This window comes from Ornithorhynchus anatinus, chromosome 11 (assembly GCF_004115215.2).
Source record: "Ornithorhynchus anatinus isolate Pmale09 chromosome 11, mOrnAna1.pri.v4, whole genome shotgun sequence".
Classification (NCBI taxonomy): Eukaryota; Metazoa; Chordata; class Mammalia; order Monotremata; family Ornithorhynchidae; genus Ornithorhynchus; species Ornithorhynchus anatinus.
Genome location: NC_041738.1, coordinates 36,349,134 through 36,368,569, shown reverse-complemented (window position 1 = coordinate 36,368,569; position 19,436 = coordinate 36,349,134). Strand labels below are relative to the sequence as shown.

Genomic DNA, 19,436 nt, shown 5'->3' with positions numbered 1-19,436 from the left:
GCTCCGGCCCCTGTCTCTCCTCTCCCCCCGGGGGGGCGCGCGCCGCTCGTGCGGGGGCCTGGGGGCGCCCTCCTCGGAGAACCGTTAGGGGGCGCGCGAGGCGCGGCGCGAGGCGCCTCCCTCCTCACGCGCCTCGGGGGAGGGCGGCCTCCCCTCACCGCTTTCTCCCTTCACCCTTTTCTCCCCTCACCCTTTTTTCCCTTCACCGTTTTTCCCTTCACCGTTTTTCCCTTCACCGTTTTTCCCTTCACCGTTTTCTCCCCTCACCGTTTTCTCCCCTCACCGTTTTCTCCCCTCACCGTTTTCTCTCTTCCCCCTCACCGTTTTCTCTCTTCCCCCTCACCGTTTTCTCTCTTCCCCCTCACCGTTTTCTCTCTTCCCCCTCACCGTTTTCTCTCTTCCCCCTCACCGTTTTCTCGCTCCCCTCACCGTTTTCTCGCTCCCCTCACCGTTTTCTCGCTCCCCTCACCGTTTTCTCGCTCCCCTCACCGTTTTCTCGCTCCCCTCACCGTTTTCTCGCTCCCCTCACCGTTTTCTCCCTTCCCCCTCACCGTTTTCTCCCTTCCCCCTCACCGTTTTCTCGCTCCCCCCTCACTGTTTTCTCGCTCCCCTCACTGTTGTCTCGCTCCCCTCACCGTTGTCTCGCTCCCCTCACCGTTGTCTCTCTCCCCTCACCGTTTTCTCTCTCCCCTCACCGTTTTCTCTCTCCCCTCACCGTTTTCTCTCTCCCCTCACCGTTTTCTCTCTCCCCTCACCGTTTTCTCTCTCCCCTCACCGTCTTCCCGCTCCCCCCACCGTCTTCCCACTCCCCCCACCGTCTTCTCTCTCCCCCCACCGTCTTCTCTCTCCCCCCATCGTCTTCCCTCCCCATCTCCCCTCCCCTCCCCATCTCCCCTTCCCTCACCATCTCCCCTCCCCTCACCGTTTGATCCCCCACCGTTTTCACCGACCCCTCTCCCCCGGGGTGCCTCCTCCCCAGATCTGATGACGACGACAGCGGTCCCCGGCCTCCCGCCACCTCAGCCCCTAGCATCCCGCCGAGGTCTTTTCCCGATGTCACCCAAGGGGACACCGAGAGGAAATGACTTCCCCAAGGTCACTAGGCCAGGAGGCGAGAGCCGGGAACAACCACCACAAAAACCCCTTTCCCTGCTGTCTCCTAGCTCGGCCTTCTCTACCGCTGCTCCCCAAACACCCCGTTTTGGGGGGGGGGGGGGAACGGTGCTGTTCACGTGGGGTTCTTCGCGACCAGAAAATTCGGCTGGTGCAGTGACACCCCAGACGGGGATGGAAAAGAGAGAGGAAGAGGAGGAGGAGGAAGAAGGGTCTTTCCAAAGGGAAAGGAGCAAGGAGAGACCTCGCTTTTAGGGGAAAGGGAAATGATGGGGTGTCGAGAGTGTTAAGGAGGAATTAGGGAGAAGGGAAAGTTAAATATACAGTAAGGTTTTAAGAGGATCTTGGAAAAAAGAAGCGATTCATAGGGCTCCCCCCCCTGCAGAAAATGTTTAGGAGTCACACACCGTCACCTAGCGCCTTTCCAAATGCCGTTTGTCCTCGGCCGAGAGTGGTGATATTTAGCATCCCTGGCTCCGACCCCCTAAGAACTTTAAAACACCTCGCTTTCCTTGTCTGTCATTTTCTAAATCCTCCCAAAACACAGGGGTTGTGTTCTCACAACCTGCGTTAAGGCAGATTCACAGGGAAGTCCCGGCGGCCTCCAGCGCCACACAAGCACACCAGTCGTCTCTTCTGACACCACAGCGTCCTGGCTCTCAGCGGGCTTGAGCTGTGGGACGAGGGGGCCGTAGTGACACGACATTCTCGGTGGCAAGAAGGCGGGCTTGGGAGTCGGAGGACGTGGGTTCTGATCCCGGCCTCGCCACTTGTCTGCTGGGCGAGTCGCTTCTTCTCTGGGCCTCATTGAACTCATCCGTAAAATGGGGATTAAGACTGTGAGCCCCATGTGGGACAGGGACCGTGTCCGACTTGATTACCGTGAGTCTACCCCACTGCTTCGAACAGTGCTTGGCAGATAGTAAGCGCTTAGCAAATACCATAATTTTAGCTAAAGCTCATAAAGAAACCACAGGCTGTGAGTGTTGTGCCCAAGTTTTTGAGTGTAGCCATGGAGAGGGGGAGATTCTATTTTTCCATAACATCCTTTTACTATATGTATTTCGTTCAGTCGTATTTATTGAGCGCCTACTGTGCAGAGTACTGTACTAAGCGCTTGGACTGTACAATTCGGCAAGAGATATTTGATAGAATGCTGTTAGGAAATTAGGGAACTTGCTTCTAATGCACACATCTATCTAGGTAGATTGTGAGGCGATGTTGGAAGAAGCTGTCGTGCATATGGCCCGCCAGCTATAACATGAATTTTCCGTAACCTGGGGGGTTCGTCAGGAATGTAACCTCTGTGTTAATGGAAAACTGAGTGTACTGTCTCTAAAGGTCTACTAGTCGAAGAGCGTCTCGTAACAGAGGTCGAGGAGGATGGAGGCAGAGTTGGCAGCTGGGCTGAAGTGAGCCAAGCTCAGGATCCTGGTTAAGGGGGGTGGGTGTGAGGGCTCTTGTGCAACTTGAAACAAAGAGTCTGGCTCTCCTGGTTTTTCCCCCAGCCCCAACACCTAGTTTGGTTTTCCCCTTGCTCCTCCCTGAAGTTCTCTGTCTCTCTCCAGCCCCACTCACCCGGAGGTAGAGTCAAGATGGATGGTATTTGGGTCCGAAACTCCTAAACACCTGGGGTGAGAGATCCTGATAGCAAGCCACATCTTTGCTGCATCCATATGATAAATTAATATCAATTTGTTCCTTTGTCAGTGTTTATCTGTTAGGGTGTAACAGATAAGGGGCAGAGATTGTTTCCTCCAGAGGCTCAGATGTTGTTTCTGCGAGCCCCTATAAACCAGCCCGCTTCGGGCTGTGGTAGACTTAGGATTACTCCTCAGGCTGAACGAATTTGTTGCAGAAGTGAGCTAGAATAGGCAGGGGTAGATAAGAATGTCAAGTCAACTTGACAGAGGCAGAGAGGCTCTTACTACTTACTACTGATTTTGCTGGACTGTTTCCTTACATTTTGCCCCTTGACCTTGGGGAAAATTTGACTTCTACATCTCATTTTTACCTGTAACACCTATCAGGATCCCTCTCTACTGAATGTTCATAGGGCCCTGCCAGCTACATTTAAATGGCATTCCTTTTCCCACTTTCTTTTCAGTCTTGCCTTTTCATATGCTTACTCTCCCACAAACACTGGGGAAGCAGTGTGGCTCAGTGGAAAGAGCCCGGGCTTGGGAGTCAGAGGTCATGGGTTCTAATTCCAGTTCCGCTGCTTGTCAGCTGTGTGACTTTGGGCAAGTCACTAAACTCTATGCCTCAGTTTGCTCATTGGAAAAATGGAGATTAAGACTGTGAGCCTCACGTGGGACAACCTGATAACCTTGTATCCCCCCCAGTGCTTAGAACAGTGCTTTGCACATAGTGCTTAACAAATGCCATCAGTATTATTATAGAGCTCACTCACCCATCCCAAGAAATTTTCCTAGATGGGGGCCCGTATAAATGAGTGTGAGGATAAGGAATGAATCGGACTGCAGGGGACAGATGATCATGAGCAGGTGACTGCTCCATGGTTGACTGAGTAGGCTAGAGAACTCCATGGTGGGGAGTAGGGTAAGGCAGGGGTATCTCTGAGAGAGAGATAGAAAGAGAGAGAGAGAGAGAGAGAGAGAGAGAAGCCCTGGCCTGCTCTGTCCATGAAACTCCAGCCTGACCCCTTTTTATTTGGATGGAGTGTTACCCAGACTCCATCGGTTAAGAGGGGAAAGGTAGAGAGTCTTGTTGTCCTGGTTAGGAGATGCCCATTAGGATTAGGTTCTAGTCCAAGCTAGCCTAGAGCAAATTTCCCCTGAAATTCAACTTGCTGCATTTCTACAGGAGGCAAGAGTCAAATGAAGTGTCACTTGAACGCTCGCCGTTTCGGAGCTGAGAAGGCAGGTCAGCCATTAGAGAGGGATAAAGCATTAATTCCTGCACCCTCCGAGATCCCTCCAGCATCTTCTCCTCCCCTTGCCCCATGCTCCCCTGACCTTTTCCCCCAGCTCTTGGGCACCTGCCTGCTGATGGCCTGGAGGCAGCGAAGTCAGGGTTGGGGGCAGCTAACAGGATTCCCAGACAACAGCTGTCAATCATGTGGTTTGCATAAGGAAACAATCTCCTGGCAAAAATTCCTCTTCACCAGTTCAGCCTAGCATTTTCAAGTCCCTTCTTGTTGAATTGCAGCAAAAAAAAAAAAAAAAAAAATGCTTGCTACTGAACCGCCTTTTAACTTGAAAACCGAGGCTGCTGATGATTGCAGCACTAAGAAACATGTGGGATCCATTACATTTATTTTTTTTCAAGCCGTTCTGCGGATTGTCTTTTTGACCTTGGGTAAGTCCTTTAACCATGCAGTTCTCCATTTTTCTATTGAGAATGAGGTCTGCTCTTAGATTAAGTGAGTGTTTAGGAGGCACTTGGTACATACATCTCTGAAAAAAGATGCCAGAGAGGTTCATGCTGGGTATGGCCGGGTGAATCTGAATTTGAATGCCTCTGGGCCAAGAAAGTTCATCTTACCCTGGGTGGCTGTTTGTCTTTTTCTGCTTTCATTCATTTATTCTTACTCTTTCCCTACCAGCCTTTCTTCACCTGGTCTTATCCTTTTGGCTTTCATAATCTCCCTCTTGCAGGCATCTGCGAAAGGTTTTTGTGGCCAACAGGGCAGCTGGTGCGGTATGTGCTAGACTCTCAATGGGAGCTGAGCCTCTGGAGTTGAAGTTGTCTTGGTTCCCTCTGCTTCTGCCCTGGGTCCTCGACAAGAGCTCACCACGTTGGCAGGAAAGAGAGGTCCAGGCTGGGGGGCCTAGGAGAGAAACCTGGGACTCTGACCCTCCAGAAGCAAGAAGCACAAGGAGCAGTCATGTGGGCACTGGCCCGGGGAGTGATTGAGACTCAAAAATTGGGCAAGACATGACAAGGGCAGTGCCAAGCTCCCAGGGGAAACTGGCAGGCAGATCGGGCAAGGTGCCCGGTTTCACATTCTCTTATTCATCAACTATCTCCCTATTCACCTCTATGCAACTGTACTACCCAAGGACCAGATAGGAAGAGGCCCCCAGAAATGAGGCTGAGGGCTAGATGGGGGCATAGTAAATGATACTTGCAACCTATTCCTGATGTGATTGTCACTGTTGACCCTCCCCCTCTTCTACCACTAGCTCCTCTCCCCCTCCCAGCCCCCCCGGTTCCCTTTTCTGGACAGTAGTGATTCTACAATATTGGGTTCCTTTTTTCTTTTTCCTTGTTGTGAAAGTGAAGGGAGGAAATATGGTCAAATCTATTTCCAACAAGCAGTAGAAAGGGTCACACTGCTGCACCTATGCCAGGTTGTACCCCCAACTCTGAGCCATTGCGACGAGAACAGGGGGAGTTCGGATAGGTGAAATGCACAGATAATCCCCAAAACTCCTCCTGAGTTTCAGCCTCCTGCCAGTCCCTCAGTATCCTCAGGCACGTTTCAGATAGCCAGTCGTGGATCCCATTCTTTAGGTTAAAACAGACATGTTGACACCTACAGACGTACAGTGGGAGTAGATACACAGCCGACACACGTCAGTTAACGAAATGCTCCGACAGACGACCACCCTTAATATCTTCAAAGTCTTGTTAAAATCTCATCTCCTCTAGGATGCTCTCATTCATTCGTTCATTCAGTCGTATTTATTGAGTGCTTACCGGAAATGCTCCGACAGACGACCACCCTTAATATCTTCAAAGTCTTGTTAAAATCGCATCTCCTCTAGGATGCGCTCATTCATTCGTTCATTCAGTCGTATTTATTGAGTGCTTACTGTGTGCAGAACACTGGACTACGTGCTTGGGAGAGCACAGTACAACAATAAACAGACACGTTCCCTGCCCACGACGAGCTTACAGTCAAGAGGTGGGGAGTCCGACATTAATAAATTGAGAAGCAGCGTGGCTTAGTGGAAAGAGCACGGGCTTGGGAGTCAGAGGTCATGGGTTCTAATCCCAACTCTGTCACTTGTCCGCTGTGTGACCTAGGGCAAGTCACTTAACCTCTCTGAGCCTCAGTTACCTCATCTGTAAAAAGGGGGATTAAAATATGTGAGCCCCACGTAGGTCAATCTGATTACCCTCTATCTACCCCAGCGCTTAGAACAGTGCTGAGCACATAGTAAGTGCTTAACAAATATAATAATAATAATTATTATAAATAAATACAATACAGATATATACATAAGTGCTGTGGGGTTGGGAGCGGGGAGGAACAAAGGAAACAAGTTAGGGTGACACAGAGGGAGTGGTAAAAGAGGAAAGGGAGGGCTTAGTTCGGGAAGGCCGCCTGGAGGAGGTGGGCCTTCAATAAAGCCTTGAAGCGGGGGCGGGAGGAGGGTGGGGTGGGGGTGTAATTGTCTTTCGGATTTGAGGAGGGAGGGCATTCCAGGCCAGAGGCAGAATGTGGGAGAGGGCTAGGCAGCGAGATAGAGGCATAGTGAGAAGGTTAGCATTAGAGGAGCGAAGTATGCAGGCTGGGTTGTAGTAGAGAGTAGCGAAGTGAGGTAGGAGGGGGCAGGGTGACTGAGTGTTTTAAAGCCAATGGTGAGGAGGAGTTTGATGCGCAGGTCGATGGGCAGCCATTGGGATTTTTTGAGGAGTGGGATGATATGTCCTGAACGTTTTTGTAGAAAAAATGATCCGGTCAGCAGAGTGAAGTATGGATTGGAGTAGGGAGAGGCAGAAGGCTGGGAGGCCAGCAAGGAGGCTGACGCAGTGATCCAGGCGGGCTGGGATGAGTGATTATATTCATGTGGTAACAGTGTGGATGGAGAGGAAAGGGCGCTTTTTAACGATGTTGTAAAGGTGGGGCAGACAGGATTTAGTGACAGATGAATCTGTGGGTTGAATGAGAGAGAGGAGTTAAGGATAAAGCCAAGGTTACAGGCTTGTGAGACAGGAAGGATGGTGGTGCCATCTACGGTGATGAGAAAGTGAGGGGGAGGACAGGGTTTGGGTGGGAGGATAAGGGGTTCTGTTTTGGACATGTTAAGCTTGAGGTAACAGAAGGACAACCAAGTAGAGATGTCTTGAAGGCAAGAGGAAGTGCGAGACTGAAGGGAGGGAGAGAGAAAAAGGCTGGAGATGTAAATTTGGGTATCATCCTTGTGGAGGTCGTAGTTGAAGATGTGAGAACAAATGAGTTCTCCAAGGGAATGGGTGTAGATGGAGAATAGAAAAGGACCAAGAACTGAACCCTGAGGGAACCCCACAGTTAGGGGTTGGGAGGCAGAGGAGAAGCCCGCGAAGAATGAATGGCCAGAGAGGTAAGAGGAGAACCAGGAGAGGACAGAATCAGTGAAGCCAAGGTTGGATAACGTTTCCAGGAGAGGGGGTGGTCCACAGTGTTGAAGGCAGCTGAGAGGATTAGGTCGGATTAGTGGATGTAGGATTTGGCAAGAAGAAGATCACTGGTGACCTTTGAGAGGGCGGTTTCTCTGGAGGGAAGGAGATGGAAGCCAAATTGGAGGGGGTCGAGGACAGTTACGTGTGCGGACAACTTACTCAAGGAGTTTGGAGAGGAATGGTAGGCGGGAGATGGGGCATTAACTGGAGGGAGCTGCGGGGGTCAAGGAAGGGTTTTTTTTAGGGTAAGGGAGACATGGGCATGTTTGAAAGAAGAGGAGAAGAAGCCATTGGAGGGCAAACTGTTGAAGTTGGCTGTAAGGGAGGGGCTGAGGATTTTGATAAGGTGCAAAGGAATGGGGGTGGATGTGCAGGAGGAGCAGGTAGATTTTGAGACGGGGCAGGAGATCCCCTCTAGAACTACTGGGAAGTATGGGAGAGTTGAGGGGGCCGGAAGGGGGAGGAACTGAGGAAGGACAGGGGCGATTTTAGGGAGCTCACGCCTGATAGTGCCAATTTTCCTCATAAAGTGGGTGGCCAGATCATTGGGGGCAAGGGATGGAGGAGGTGGGGGGGAAGGGAGCCTGAGGAGGGAGTTAAGTATCTGGAACAACTGCCAAGGGTGATGGGCATGGGTGTCAGTAAGGGTGGAAAAATAATTTTGCTGGGCAGAGTTAAAGCATGCAAGGATAAACTTGAAGTGGACATTTGTCCTGATATTTAGATTTCCTCCAGTAGTGCTCTGTGACTCGAGCACAAGAGGGAAGGAGGCAGACTGTGCAGGTGATCCAGGGCTGTGGGTTAGTGGTATGAGATCGACAAAGGGATAGGGGAGCGAGTGAGTTGAGTTGAGTAGAGAGGGTGGTGTTGAGGGCGTCTGTTTGGTCATCAAGGGAAGGTAGTTTGGGTATGGAGGCTAAGTGGATGAGATTCAAAGATAGGGGGTCTCTGGTGAGGGAATAGTAAGATTTATGGGGAGGAGGTATGTGGGAGAGGAGGGCAAGTGAGGAGGTTGTGGTCAGATAGAGGGATTTCAGAGTCGGTGAGGATAGAGATTGTGCCCTGGTTAGAGATGAGATAGACTGTGCATCCAGGTTGGTGAGTGGGTAAGGTGGGGTGAAGCAGGAGTTCAGCGGACTTGAGCAGAAGGGTAATCAGGAACATCTTTGTGGATCTTGAAGTCCTCAAGGATCAATTTGGGCAAGGAGAAAGAAGGAATGTGAGAAAGGGATCAAAATGGTTAAGGAAGTTGGAGTTGGGACCTGTCGGGGTTTGGTAGATGACAGCTACTAGAATCTGGGGAGTGGGTGGCAGAGGCGGCTGATAAGGGCTTCAGAGGAAGGGAAAGAAAGGGTTGGAGGAGGTGGAATGGTGCAAAAGCGCCACTGGGGCGCGAGAAGGAAACCGAGACCTCCTCCTTTCCCAGTGAGTCTGGGGGAGTGGGAGATGAGGCCCCCTCTGGAGAAAGCAGCAGGGAAGACTGTGTCATCTGGGGAGAGCCAGGTTTCAATGATGGAGAGGAAGAGGAGTGACTGAGTCAGCAACAGCTCAAGGCTGAAGGGCAGGATGATGGAGCGGGGGTTCCACAGGCCACGTTTGGCTCATGATGTTGGAGGGGTAGTGGGGGAAGACACAGCGTGAGGGTTGGGAGTGAGTTGATGGGGGCCGGCCCCGAGGGGAGGGGGGAGACGAGAGGTGGTGCTGGGACAGGATGACGGGGATGGGGCTGGGAGGAGGTATGGGACGGGGGAGGTGTAGTGAGCGGGGAGGATTGGATTGGGCTAAGAGGAGGAGGAGGTCGGGGTTGGGGAATTGAAATTAATTCATGATGGTATTTGTTAAGCGCTTACTATGTGCCAAGCGCTGTTCTAAGCACTGGGGTAGACCCAAGGTAATCAGCTTGTCCCATGTGGGGCTCATAGACTTATGACCCCCATAGACAGATGAGGTAACTGAGGCACAGAGAAGTTAAGTGACTTGCCCAGGGTCACACAGCTGATTAGTGTCAGATCAGGATTAGAACCCACAACCTCTGACTCCCAAGCCGGTGCTCTTTCCATTAAGCCACGCTGCTTCCCTGAATTGTCCTTGGGGCCTAGGGAGTGAAGAGGCCAGTGAATAGGAGTAAATGCGCAGAGTAGGTGTGAAGGCAGGCAGCTTTTGAAATGTAATAATGTTTGAACCTTGTCACCTTGGCGTTAGGCAGCCGCACCCTGCAGGGAAAGAGGGAAGATGAAGAAAATGGCCACCTCTTGGCCGCAGCAGATCGGGAAAGGGATGTCCTATAACCCAGGCAGATGATTGGCAGTGGTTCCGATGGCCGATAACCTGATCAGTCTGAGGCCGCTCGGTGGAGAGATCTCGGCGTCCTCGGGCACGTCTCTGTCCCGCACGACGGTGGATAGTCCGCACCAGTTTGTAGTCCCTTGGCGGAGAGATCTCGGCGTCCTCGGGCAGGTCTCTGTCCCCGGGCAGCGGTGGATGGTCCGTGTCCTCGCTGAATAATCTCTCATCTTTCCCCACCATATTTTCCCCTCTTTATCGCATCGCCTATGCATATAATAATGTTGGTATTTGTTAAGCGCTTACTAGGTGCAGAGCACTGTTCTAAGTGCTGGGGGAGTTACAGGGTCATCAGGTCGTCCCACCTGAGGCTCAGAGTTAATCCCCATTTTACAGATGAGGTAGCTGAGGCACAGAGAAGTGAAGTGACTTGCCCACAGTCACACAGCTGACAAGTGGCAGAGCTGGGAGTCGAACTCATGACCTCTGACTCTGAAGCCCAGGCTCTTTCCACTGAACCACGCTGCTTCCCGTATAGCTCTATCCCCCTCCATTTGGTAGCCACTGAACCTTCACTCTGTGGTCCAGGGAGAGTCACAGTTCTTTTTTTTGTGCTAAGGATAGGACGCTCCACACTGAAAGGAGAGAATCAGCTGTATTATTGATAAAAAGTAGAATCATGATTTACTAAAAGCCTTTTACCAACACATTTAGCAATGTAGTTCTAGACAGGAAATGTGTCTGTTTATCATTATATTGTACTCTCCCAAGTACTTAGTACAGTGCTGGGCACACAGTAAGTGCTCAATAAATATGACAATGAATGGATATTTAAAAGTGAGCAGTCACCTCTGGGGAGGGATAAGAAATCTAGAAAGGAAAAGTTGCTGGCGTTGGTATAAAGCACAGGCATGATTTTTCTTTCCTTCTACATATCATGCCCCGTAAATGAATTATCCAAAAAAAACCCAATTTAGTCTTTAATCTGTGGTACTTAAAAAAAAAAATCCCGCAAACCTTGAAATTTTGAGCTAGACTACCTACTACCTCCTAAGCAGTTAGGTACTCCTCCTTCCCCACCACCAGCACTTACATACACATCCTTATGCTCTGTTGCCTCCCTTGCCTGCAATTTATTTTAATGCCTACCTCTTTTGCTCGTGTGTAAATTCCTTAATGGTAGGGATTGTACCTCTGTATTCTATTGTACTCTTCCAGGATCTTAGTACAAAGCTCTCACACAGTGCTAGAGAAGCAATGTGGCCTAGTGAGTAGAGCACAGGCCTAGGAGTCAAGACCTGGGGTCTAGTCCCAGCTCTGCTGCTTGTCTGCTGTTTGACCTTGGGTAAGTCACTTATCTTCTCTTTGCCTGTTACCTCACCTGTAAAATGGGGATTTTTTTTAAAAAAAATCATATTTAATGCTTACTATGTGCCAAGCACTATACTAAGTGCTGGGGGAGATGCAAGTTAATCAGGTTGGGCACAGTCCACGTTCCACACAGGGCTCACAGTCTTAATCCCCATTTTGCAGATGAGGTAACTGAGGCACAGTGAAGTGACTTGCCCAAAGCCACACAACGGACAAGGAGCAGAGCCAGGATTAGAACCCATGTCCTTCCAACTCCTGGGCCCATGCTCTGTCCTCTAGGTAATGCTAGTGAGCCCCTTGTGGGACGTGGACTGTGTCCAACCTGATTAAGTTTGATCAGCTTGATGGGCAGAGCCTGAGCTCCCTATGCAGAGAAACCCAAAAGTCAACTGCAGATTGATCAACCAATCAGTGATACTTACTGAGTGCTTACTGTTTGCAGGGTACTGTACTAAGCACTTAGGTGCTGCCCATTTTTGTCTGAGGTGAGATGTGAGATTCCTTCACTAGAGCTCTGATGGCAGAGCTAGTTTAAAAGTTCCAAAGATCACCAAAGGAAAAGTTGGTGTAGCATAAAACCCGGGTGTTCAGGAGCCTGAGCAAAGGAGAGAGTTGGCCCTGAAATCCCAAACAGGTGCGCTCAATTTCTCAAACGGAGGGAACTGTTGCCAGGCAGGTCTGAGCTGGTGGAATGGAGCTGGGCAGGGCTGAATCCGGGCTCCAGGAAGGGAGGGAGGGAGCTCTTGTCTCTGCAGGACTGGGCTTGCCCCAGGAAAGCAGCAGAGAGGGCTGGGCAAGCAAGGGGAGAGCCGAACGTCTAGGATAGAACGGGGCCAGAGGGAGAGAACGAATGCAGTGGGGTACTGACGGGGAGAGCCACCCAAGGAAAGGCTGACGCCGGAGAGTGAACCTCGCAGAGCTGGGCCGATCAAGATTTGAGCTTACGGTTGGTTCTTTTCCAGTTCTGTTTTCCGTAATACCTTTTGTTCTTTCATTCTGTGCAGTATTTTCGTCTGGGCAGATGCAGCGTTTGAATCTTTTTTTTTTTTATTTCTAAAATGCAGTACACTGCTTCCTCTGAAGGGGGGAAAGCACCGGAGCTGCTTTTCCAGCACTAATCTCATCAGTAGCTACGGAAAATGGTGGTCCGAAATCCTGGCCATGAGGAAACTGAAGAATTCCTGTGAGGTCAACTCACTGAAGTTAGTTGGAGTTTTATCTGCACAGGGATTGTTGGGAAGATCATTGGCTGTTCACAGGCACATCCCTTTTTCCAACCCAGGCCTTCCCAACGATACGGAAATCGGCCTGAACTCATTATTCCTGTAGTGGCAGTTACCTCAGAAATCACTTCAAACCCAGGTTGAGCTCATTACCTGAAGCCTTTCCGACATTAGGCAGAAGGTGAAAGCCATCCAAGAGTTAATTCACATTCAGAAGCAGGAGAACCCTGCCGATTTTGACTTGGAAAATGTCAACTTCTCCTGTTGTTCCACCAATGTAATATTTTTTAATGGTATTTTTTAAGTGCTTATTATGTGCCAGGCACTGTGCTACTGGTCCGCACACAGTAAGTGCCCAGTAAATATGACTGAATGAATGAAAAGTGCTGTGATAGATGCAAACTAAATAGGTTGGCCCAAGTGGGGCTCACCGTCTTAGTCCCCATTTTAAAGATGTGAAAATGGAGGCACAGAGAAGTTTAGCGATTTGCACAAAGCCACATAGCAGACAAGTGGCAGAACTGGGATTAGAACCTAGGACACTCTGACTCCCAGGCCTTCACTGTATCCATTAGGCCACACTGCTTCACCAATAATGATAGTGTTTTTTAATAATAATGGTATTCACTAAAAGCTTACTATGCATAGTGCTGCATTAGATGCAAGGTAATCGTATTGTGCATAGTCCCTGACCCTCAAGAGGCTCATAGACTTGGAGGGGCCGATTTTGTTAATTTGTAAAAGATTACAGATTTTTTTGAATCTCCATTTTACAGATGAGGAAACCGAGGCCCATAGAAGTTAAATGACATGCCCAAGGTCACACAACAGGCAAGTTGCAGAGCCAGGACCAGGGCACCAGTCCCCTGTCTCCCTTTCACTTAGTCTTTCCATTAGGCCACACTGCCCCACAGGCACTCTTCAGTCAGTCAATGACTGGTATTGACTGAGCACTTAAAGTCTTCCCTGCAGGGCAAATAAAAGAGGAGGAGTTTGGTCTGGTTTGGTCTGAATTTGGCCCACATCTACTCCCGATTCAGGCTTAGAAGTGTCTCTGGGGACTGGGAGGATATCTGAAAAGGCCATTGGCTTGTTTCCCGCCCTGGCATCTGGCCTTCTTACTTAGTTCCAGGAGTCCAGGGTTGACGATGGAAAGGATAAACTCACTGAAAGACTCAAAGGGGCATCTACGGTTCTGGGTAGGATTTCACAGAAGAAATTGGGGCACATTGGGCCTGTTCTCCATTTATTTATTTCTTGCCTTTGAGAAAGAGCTGTGGAACTAACTTGGGGAAGGACTCAGCAGGGCTGTGAGAGACTGTTTACGCTATCTTCCGCTCTCCACTGGTAACTCGTCTTACAGACCAGTTTCTAGTGGGGTGGGGGTGGGGGATAGTGAGGATAATAATGTTGGTATTTGTTAAGCGCTTACTATGTGCCGAGCACTGTTCTAAGCGCTGGGGTAGACTGGGGAATCAGGTTGTCCCACGTGGGGCTCACAGTCTTAATCCCCATTTTACAGATGAGGTAACTGAGGCACCGAGAAGTGAAATGACTTGCCCAAAGTCACACAGCTGACAAGTGGCCGAGCTGGGATTTGAACCCATGACCTCTGACTCCAAAGCCCGGGCTCTTTCCACTGAGCCACGCTGCTCAGTGGAAAGGATGACTTTAAAGCATCTGTTAGTCTTTCCCAGGAGACTGAAGGGAGTAGAAGGGGGTGAAATTCGGTGCCTGGAAACTGATCACCACTAGGTGCAGAGCTACAGGTGAGGAAACTCTGAAGATCCTGGTCCAGAAGGAGTGTATTGGTTAGAAGGGTGCAAGTTCTTGGAAGCAGCCTGGAGAGTTCCCACTTCAAGAGTTGGGAGCCTGTGGGGCCAAGCAGATCCTCTTTAATGGGTCTAGTGCTCTTGCTGAGGGACACTTGGCCTCGTAGCCTCAGGGTACCAGTTGTCCCAAGAGAACTTGCTTGAGCCTCTCTCCTTAGGATTTTCTTAGGAAGTCATAGTGCCAGTCCGGAGGGAGGGTTGGAGGGACAGAAACCCAAGAAACCATCCTATTTCACCTCTTCAAGCTCTTTTCCTTAAGGGGCTCCATTGGATGTGAGGAGGCTTGCCAGCACCCGTGGGCTACGATTTGAGGGTATGCCTATGTTGAGGCAGGATGCTTGGTAGGAGGAGACTGATCAACCCCCAGAAGGAATAATAATGATGGTGTTTGTTAAACGCTCACTGTGTGTCAAGCAAGAAACTCATCACCCTGTCCGTGGGAGTTCCCTTCCCAGCCGATGATCTTGCTCCTGCTGTGTCTCCAGGCGAGGATCCAGTGTCCTGAAATGAGGGATTCTTGTATTCACACTTAGGAAGCCTTGCATTTATTTTCCAAATTCTTTTGACCGGAAAAATTTTTTAGTCCCATCCCCCCGCCCCAATGAAGATGGGAAAGACAAAATACTTAGTTCTGCCAGACACTAAGCGCTTTGGATAGAGCAGCAGAATTAGGGAATAAGGTGAGTCTGCCTGGAAATTGGGTGACTCGGTGAGTGAAAAGATAGCTGTAGGCTTACGCGTGGCTCAGGATGACAACGTGAGTTTTCCTGAATGCAGAGTCTGCAGAAGTGTAGCCCCAGGTTCTGGGAGAATGGCCTGTGGATGTTACTTAGAGGGTCAAGGGCCACACCTGTCTAGTTCTGGTCCAGCCTGCCCTAATATCTTTTAAACCCTCAGGGTCAAGATTGGGATGATTTTTCACTGTGGTGCCAAAGAGAAATTGTAATTCTGGAGAATTGTCAGACCAGGAGGGGGTGGGGAGGATAAAGGGACTGAAGGGAGTTGGGCACTGCCCAAGAACGTTGCCTTTCATTCATTCATTCATTCATTCATTCATTCATTCATTCATTCATTCATTCCATCATATTTATTAAGTGCTTACTGTGTGCAGAGCACTGTACTAAGTGCTTGGAAAGTACAATTCGGCAAGTCTTCACATCAAAGCCCACAGTCCCATCAACATTAAAGGTGGTATAGCTGGGTTAGTGGATGGAGAAGAGCTTCTATCCAGCTCCTAGAGGATTCTGCTCATCCTTGACTTCCCTTTTTATCCTTTGTGCAAAGATGATCTTTCATAGTCTCCAACACAATGGCATACTCTTTGAGGCATCACCCACCAACCCCGACAAACACATACACACACACTCTTTCTCTCCCTCTCCCCCTCCCCCTCTCTCCCCTTCTCTCCCTCTCTCTCTCTGTCCCCCCTAACTTGGAGGGCTTTATCTTCCTCGTATGGAAGCCTAAAGACTGCATTGGGTCCGTTTCCATCGCAGACTACTGTGGGGCCAAACCAAGGCCTAGGGACCCGTCCTGGCATGGGCATTAGGCCATGAACAGTCTCTGGGGTTTGGGGCCCAGTCATCTCCCTGTTTGAGGCTAAGCCTCCATAAACTTGCAGAAAAATTTCAGACTAACAGTAGACTCACAAAAATAGGATTTGGAGCAAAACATTTGCAATGGGCCCTCCCGACTCAACTAAAATAGCACTCGATTGTCAACCTCACTGATTGAACATAGTATCTGCCTTCAGGCTCACCCTGAATTTCGAGGGCCAAGGCTTATTTTCATGATCTACAGCATTCCACCCCCCCTCGACCCCCCAAGTATCCTTGCTGAGCCATCTGCATTGGCCAAAAACCCCTCCAAATTGAGGTGGTGAGGTGGGTAGGGTGGTCACTACAGGCACTGGGGAATGCTGGACATGGAGACTCACGTGATGTAGACTAGTATAGCCAGGCACTCAGCGTAATGTATTAATATCGTACACACTCTCCTGAACCTCAAACGTTTCTCTGGGGAATCCTTGACCCTCTGGCTTGCTCCAGAGCTGTTATGTTCCTATCCTAGAGGCCTGTGGGAATACGGGTGTCATTTCTAAGCCCCAGAACTCAGCAGCCAAAGCCAAGGCAGAGGGATCTTGTGTGCTGTAAATGAAAACACTGGCATAAAGGCATCCAGGCTAGGGCCATCTGTGTATTGGACAGGGGACCAACCCCCTGAAAAAGTGGACTGCCCCATATGAAACTGAATGAATGGCTGCTCTAGAGGTGGGAAGAGGAAGGTTCTAATCTAGATGACTTCAGGTATATTCAGTTCACTTTGGTGTAGACCTTGAGGAGGTTTAAAAGTAAGGGTAGTTTTACTCCATTTTATGATCTTTTGACTTCAGTCCGACTCATGAGAGCACCTTACTTCCAAACCCTTTTGCTCTCAGTCCAAACAGTGGTGTGCTGGTATTCTTATTGGCACATTCAGTAAAATCTCATTGATTTAGACCTCACTAAACTGGGACAGCTCAAAAATCAGTACGCTTATCCCCTGATTCCTCCTTTCCTCCCTCTCTGCTCCTGCCATAGAAAGGCAGGCTTTGATCTAAAATCGATAATGTTTGCTCTTCACTGTAGTTAGTCAACAGAGTTTTCTTTCCAAGGGGCAGGGGATTTACAGCTGGGAGCCCCAGAGGAAAGAAAGATAGGTGTACTGAAGATCACTATCTCCCACTGCCCCTAACCCCACCTTCTTGAACCTTCTGTTGTCCTAAATAGATATAAAGAGGCAGTCAGAGAAATAAGCAGGCAAGTACAGACCCCGAGAAGCTAACCCTAAGCCTGACTTACACCCACTTGAAGTGAAAGTGAATTGAAAAAACACTTTTTTTTTTTTTAATGTTTTTTGTTAAGCATTTACTATGTGCCAGGCACTTTATTAAACGCTGGGGTAGTTACAAGTTAATCAGGTTGGACACAGTCCATGTCCCACATAGGGCTCACAATCTCGATCCCCATTTTACAAATGAGGTGACTGAGGCACAGAGAAGTGAAGTGACTTGCTCAGGGTCCCACAGCAGACAAGTGGCAGAGCTGGGATTAAAACCCAGGTTCTCTGACTCCCAACCCCATACCGTATCCACTGGACAACACTATTTCTTCAATTTGACCTAGACTTTCCTTCCTGTAGTTTGAATTATTGAGATTTTAATATGTCGCCTGCTCTAAAGATCTCAAATATACTGGGCTATGTACCAGAGCATCCATTTGTAAGTGGTTTTGAGACCTCTTTTTAAAAAAGTTAGTTTTTCCCCCTATAAGTTGTAGGCCTGCTTTGCTGGAGGTGTGGCTAGGATTTGCTGTTCTGTCTGGCCCAACGGCGGTGGCCAGCCCTTCCCGGCATAGCTTCTCACCAGCCCGCCGAGGTTCATGCAACTGGAAGACTGCATCCCGCCTCCTCCAGCTCTCCGAGGGCCCTGCCTGAGCCCTTGGAGTTTCACAGTTAGGCAGTAGGGTAACGGTCCTTGGTGAAACAGAAACTCGTGACTTGTTTTCTGGGAGGAAAGTTGTCGAGAGTGTCTCCCTTCCTGCCCCTCTCCCGGTAACTCCCAGAAATTCCAGAGGCTTCAGAGCGGGGAAGCAAGGTCCGTGTTTTTCCAGATTCCGTCTTTCCAAAAGAGCCGGCCCAGATTAGTAATCCCAGGTCGGCTGGGTGGCAGGAGAGCGTGCATGTTGGTGCGACTCTGGATGTAGTGTTTGCTCTTCATTTTTCAGTTTGCCCATCCAAGCGGGGGCCCAGACCTCAAAGATCTGCATGGTTATTTGTCTGTAACTTCGCTCTCGGTTTTCTCTCCCTTTCTCAGTGTGGACGTTTATTCTTTCTAGATTTAGACATGGCCCGAGAGCCCAAACCGAGCCGAGCCAGGCCTGGCCAGAAGCGGCAGCACAGCACCGCTCTCTATCAGTAAGTCCCGTCGCTTCCCGTGGGCGGCTGGAGCCCGGAACAGGAGGTCGTGGGGGTAAGGGGAGAGAAGGGTGGCTTGGCGCTCTGTAGCTTGTTTGTCTCCTGTCGTTCGTTTTTGTGGAGGTCGGGGGGGAGTTTCCCAGAAGCAGTGGGACCCAGATCTCCTCAACCCGCTCACCTTCCGAGCCTCCCCGTGCCTGTCAACAACACTGCAGTCCCTCCCCTGGCCGGAGGCCCACAATCTTGGTGTTGTCTTTTACTCCTCGTGACCTTTCAGCCCTCACCTTCAGCCTGTCACTAAGTCCCAGCCCATCCATTCTCCCCAGTATTTCTCAGCTCCACCCCTTTCCCTTCCCCCTAGATCACCATCACTCTGCTTCAGGGTCTCCTCAGCGCCTGATTACTGTATGGGCCTCCTTGCTGTTCTCCCCACCCCACCCTCCTCTCTTCAGTTCTACAGTACACTGCACAGCCAGGATCGTCTTCCAAAATTGTCATTTGACTAGCGTCTCTTCCTCTGCAGTCTCCAGAGCGTATATTTCCCTTCACACCATGCAAAAACTCCTGACCATTGGTTTCAAGGCCCTCCATCAGCTTTTCTTCTAACTTACATACCCTCCACTCCCCGGTTTACCCTCTATTCACTCCTAATCGAAGCTTCTCACTGTCCCTCGCTCTTACCTCACCTACTTCAGACTCACACCCTCCCTTTCCTTTCTCGAATCCCCTCCCCCTTCAGATCTGCCAGACAACAGTTCTCATCTACTAAACTCTCATCTACTAAATCCAACCTCCTCCAGTAGGCTGTCCCCAGTCGATTTTTCTCCTCCCAGGTCTCATCGTCCCAGCTACCACCTCAGAATATCTAATCCCAGCCACCAGTAGTTCTTACGAGCATCTCAATATCTCTATACCCAGTTCTCCTGAAACGCAGGGGGTTGCATTCTTGCCAAACCCTACAGTGAGGAAAATTCACATTGTGGTCCTCAGCAGGTGTGTTGGTGCGGTCATGTGCACAAACCCTTTCTTCTGACCCTGCTTCGTGCTGTATCCAAGTAGGCTCTCCTAGCTGGGTAAATGTTCTCCAGTTCCCTAACAGTTTTCTTGCCAAAATGGGAGAATTGAATGTACTCGATGACTTACTCACCCGTCTTCTCTCCTGACTGTAAGTAATTTAGTCAGTCTTCCCCTGGTAGACTAAAAGATCTTTGAGGGTAGCAATTGTGTCTTTGGACTCTATTGTACTCTCCAGAGCTTAGCACAGTGTTCCGTACACTGTAGGATCTCAATAGATTCTGTTGATTAA

The 19,436-nt window shown here is 49.8% G+C and overlaps 1 protein-coding gene across 4 annotated transcripts in view; it reads left to right on the top strand.

Annotated features, from left to right (window-relative positions):
• Window positions 1-19,436, top strand: part of LOC103165062 (RNA-binding Raly-like protein) — a 32,613-nt gene that overhangs the window by 456 nt on the left and 12,721 nt on the right. For all 4 annotated transcript variants that reach the window (XM_039913457.1, XM_029075362.2, XM_029075363.2 and 1 more), the window contains exon 2: window positions 18,052-18,130. In XM_039913457.1, coding sequence (XP_039769391.1) covers window positions 18,052-18,130 — 79 coding nt within the window. The remainder of the gene's footprint in view (window positions 1-18,051; window positions 18,131-19,436) is intronic.